Source organism: Asparagus officinalis, chromosome 8 (assembly GCF_001876935.1).
Source record: "Asparagus officinalis chromosome 8, Aspof.V1, whole genome shotgun sequence".
Lineage (NCBI taxonomy): Eukaryota > Viridiplantae > Streptophyta > Magnoliopsida > Asparagales > Asparagaceae > Asparagus > Asparagus officinalis.
The window spans coordinates 243,677-247,047 of record NC_033801.1 but is presented as its reverse complement, the minus strand read 5'-3'; the positions used below and the strand labels follow the sequence as shown (position 1 = coordinate 247,047).

Here is a 3,371-nt window from a genome sequence, read left to right as displayed (position 1 = left end):
TATGGATTCACCGAAGTCCATCGGTCGGAAATTCATACTAAAACTTGGACTACAGATTTTGAACAATCAATCTGTACATTAAATTCGCAAGTGGGGGGATGTCAATTTAATGTTGCCGATTGTATGCAAAGGAAAAATTAGAATAACACCAAAGACGATCAATCTGAGCTCCAAAGCTAGAAAAGAAAATTAAACAAAAAGAAGGAAGAAAGAATTGAAAAAAAAAAATAAGAGAAGAAAGGCTCGGGCAGCAAATCTTAACTATGTTTAGTTCAGAAACAACTGGTTGCCATACCGATTATCGTTATCTGTAAAGCTATCAAATAAGGTCACGAAGCGTGCGGAATCGAAAACTCCATGCCTGCATAGGCAGCTGCAAAATTGAACTGCCTCTTGATCATCTGCAAAACTAAAGAGCAGAAGGTTGCCTGTGGCCTGGATAAAATCCTGAGCTATCGAAATTCTCAGAACCTTAAAACAGTGATACTCGCTACAGCTCTCACAAGAAAGCAGTAGTACTTTATCTAGGTTGCAGCTGGGAAAAAAACAAACAAACAAGATAGCCAATTGAAATTTCTTTCTGCGCTTTTGAACAAAAAGAAAATTGGGTTAAAAAAAAAAGAAAAAAGAAAACATTCTGGAGGTAGAGGATGCTAGAATAAAATAGAGCAGATATCCGGAGCGTGCTTTTAGGCCAAAGCAATATTTTTTGACCAAGCGCCAAGTGCTAAGTCCTCAGATTGCTGTTTTATACAGAAGCTCTCTCCTTGTTCTTGGAGCACTTTGTGTCCATCTTACCTCTCTCGATTAAACTCTTTTCCGTCCTACATCTCTCCCTGTTCTTGGCGCACTTTGCTGTTTCATAGTTGCATAAAATCTCACCGCACAGCTGGAGGTCGTCCGCCAGCTAATTGGCTGCGAGGCTTAATGGCATGGCAGGGCCCTGATTACTTCTGGTTTGTCTTGCCTGGAGTGGGTGAGTTCGATTAACAGAGAACTCAGAACCGATTAAGGACAATACTCGACCAAGAATGCTATCTCATGCAAAAGGTGGGAATTCTAAACCTACAACCCAACAACAAGAACAACAACAAAGCTTTTATGCAAAACATTCAGGTTGGCTAGAAGAACCCTTTGTTCCTGTCCAACCTTTTTATGAATCTCCTTCATTAAAATTTTCAAACGCCAAACCTGCAAGGACAGAAATCTTGAAGGCAGCACAGTCTCCCCCAATTTTAGATATCAATTCAAAGGAATCCAAAGACTGTACATTCAATAGTAACTGCATAAAGGTCCACAGGAGATGACACCACAGCCATCTTGCAGAGATACACAATCTTAGTGTGTTCGCATGCTAAAACAAGAAAACAACTGTACACCACGGAACAAAAATTGCATCTTTTACCTTCACATCGGCTCAGGAATGGATATAGTTGCACGAGGCTCCTTTCTTGCAGTACCCATGTCTGTGGAAGTTGCAAATTCCTCTCTGCTCTCCCTCGCCACCGCCATTCTGATTTGAAGCACCACCATTCATACTTCCTTGTCCAGTTCCCTGCACAGGTGTTCCCCAAGCAGCATTCTGATTTGTATTTCCTTCTGTTGGTGCAACCCAAGATGGACTTGGGTTTGCACCCCCAATGACAGGTGCAAACCAACCAGGATTAACTGCTGCTGGATTTACCTGCATTGGCATTCCCCATCCAGCATTAGGGTTTGCCATTGCCTGTGCTCCCCAAGCCAAATTAGCATTTACATTTCCCTGCGTTGGAATTGCCCAACCTAGGTTTGGGTTCATAGTTGGCTGAGCTGGCGGGCCCCACCTGCATTGGCATTCCCCATCCAGCATTAGGGTTTGCCATTGCCTGTGCTCCCCAAGCCAAATTAGCATTTACATTTCCCTGCGTTGGAATTGCCCAACCTAGGTTTGGGTTCATAGTTGGCTGAGCTGGCGGGCCCCAATATTCACGAGTCCAGGTGTAACCATTCCCCAGCCCATATTTGCAGCACCCGGGATTGCTGCGTGAACCAAGTGTCCTGTTTCCTGTCCTGTTCCTGTACCAGGGTTTGAATTCTGCTGAGCCATTCCCCAACCAATGTTTACAGGTTGAGCAGCATTAGTACTTAGACTGTTAGACCCTTGTTGGTGAGCTGAAGAAGGTGCACTGGAACTTGAAGCTTCTAATTTCTCGACAGCAACAGAAGCATCAGATAAATTTGAAGATCCTAAAGCATTTGGAGCAACAGAAGCAGGACCTACTACAGTGTTGTTGACAGGTTTGTTTTCAGGATTTGATCTATCATGTGCTCCAGGGCACTTCATATTGGCATCGAGTTCATTCATAGGTATTGTATGATCATCTGTATCATTCTGAGGATTGGCTGGTTGAATACTTTCAGAATTTAGAACATCAACAGATGCCTGCTCACTGTGTGGTTTTGTATTGGAACTGCTACTTTCCAACCCCTGCCTCCTGTTTGATCTGTCCATAGACTCAGTGGCATTGGAACCACAATAAACTGCATGACTCGCAGAAGTAGCTACTGCTGATTCAGTGAGCTTGTTCTGCTGCTGAAAGTCGCTCAAGACGCCTATGTTCTCCGGGGTCTTGGCAAGATTGACACAAGGTATAGCACTTGAAGCCCATCCTCCAACAGAGTTCAGTGTCGACGAAGTTACATTAGCAGGAGATTGCTGCAAGTCACTTCCCAGGCCAGAGCATGCAGGCTGCACAGAAGCTGAAATTCTGTTCAAAGCACCCTGAAGACTCGCCCAGTCAATGTTGCTTGGCTGTGGAGCATTAGCAGGGGGATTAAACGACCCATTTCCCAATTGTTTTGAGGAGTCATTTGCAGGCTGCCCTTTCCATTGTTCACCACGATACTGCTGGCGTGATGAGCTTTGATAAGGATGCTGCCTTTCATAAGCTCGATCATTTGGCTGGAACCTCCTATGCCTGTTTGAATTCCAATTATTTTGCCAACTCCGATCCCTACTCCATCTACCAGTATTTTCTCCTCGACCATCTCTTCCATGGAAAGATGTCTGCTGAGACAAATTTCTGGAAGATGGATTTATTGGTCTGGGAGCGTTACATGCTTGGGATTGGTCAGGCCAGGCATTATAAATCTTTGATGACTCACATCCTGTTGAAGATGCTGCAGGCCTCCCATCCATGTGATTACTAGCCATTCCTGTATTGGTCACGGATAAGGAAGATGGATGAGCGGTCCACTTATCAGAGTTTACCAAGTTGTAATTATCAGTAGCAGGCGAACTTGCAACAGCCTGAAGAATAGTATTTTCTCTCACAGATCCATCCATGTTGTTTGCCCTAGATCCTAACATAGCTGTTGCATTTGTAGGCTGG

General features: G+C 44.2%; 2 protein-coding genes across 3 annotated transcripts in view; both read right to left on the bottom strand.

Moving 5' to 3' along the window:
• The window catches only part of LOC109822585 (zinc finger CCCH domain-containing protein 19-like), a 16,694-nt gene continuing 14,531 nt past the window's right edge, over positions 1,209–3,371 (bottom strand). Inside the window, 1 exon segment of the mRNA XM_020388809.1 lies at positions 1,209–1,823. Within this exon segment, the coding sequence (XP_020244398.1) occupies positions 1,418–1,823 (406 nt within the window). The 3' untranslated portion in view covers positions 1,209–1,417.
• On the bottom strand, positions 1,636–3,365 carry LOC109822583. Of its 2 annotated transcripts, none has more exons than XR_002242184.1 (2): positions 1,824–3,365; positions 1,636–1,684 (listed from the first exon to the last, which is right to left on the bottom strand). XR_002242184.1 is itself a non-coding variant. In XM_020388808.1 (2 exons), coding segments are annotated over exons 1-2 (1,416 nt in total). In that variant the 5' UTR covers positions 3,350–3,365; the 3' UTR covers positions 1,746–1,824. The 2 variants fall into 2 exon arrangements, 1 of the variants encoding a protein (XP_020244397.1); XM_020388808.1 differs by lacking the exon at positions 1,636–1,684 and having other exon boundaries at positions 1,746–1,825; positions 1,935–3,365.

Excerpts from the sequence above, each read along its gene's own strand:
- LOC109822583 (XM_020388808.1), bottom strand. The coding sequence starts at position 3,349 with ATGTTAGGATCTAGGGCAAACAACATGGATGGATCTGTGAGAGAAAAT.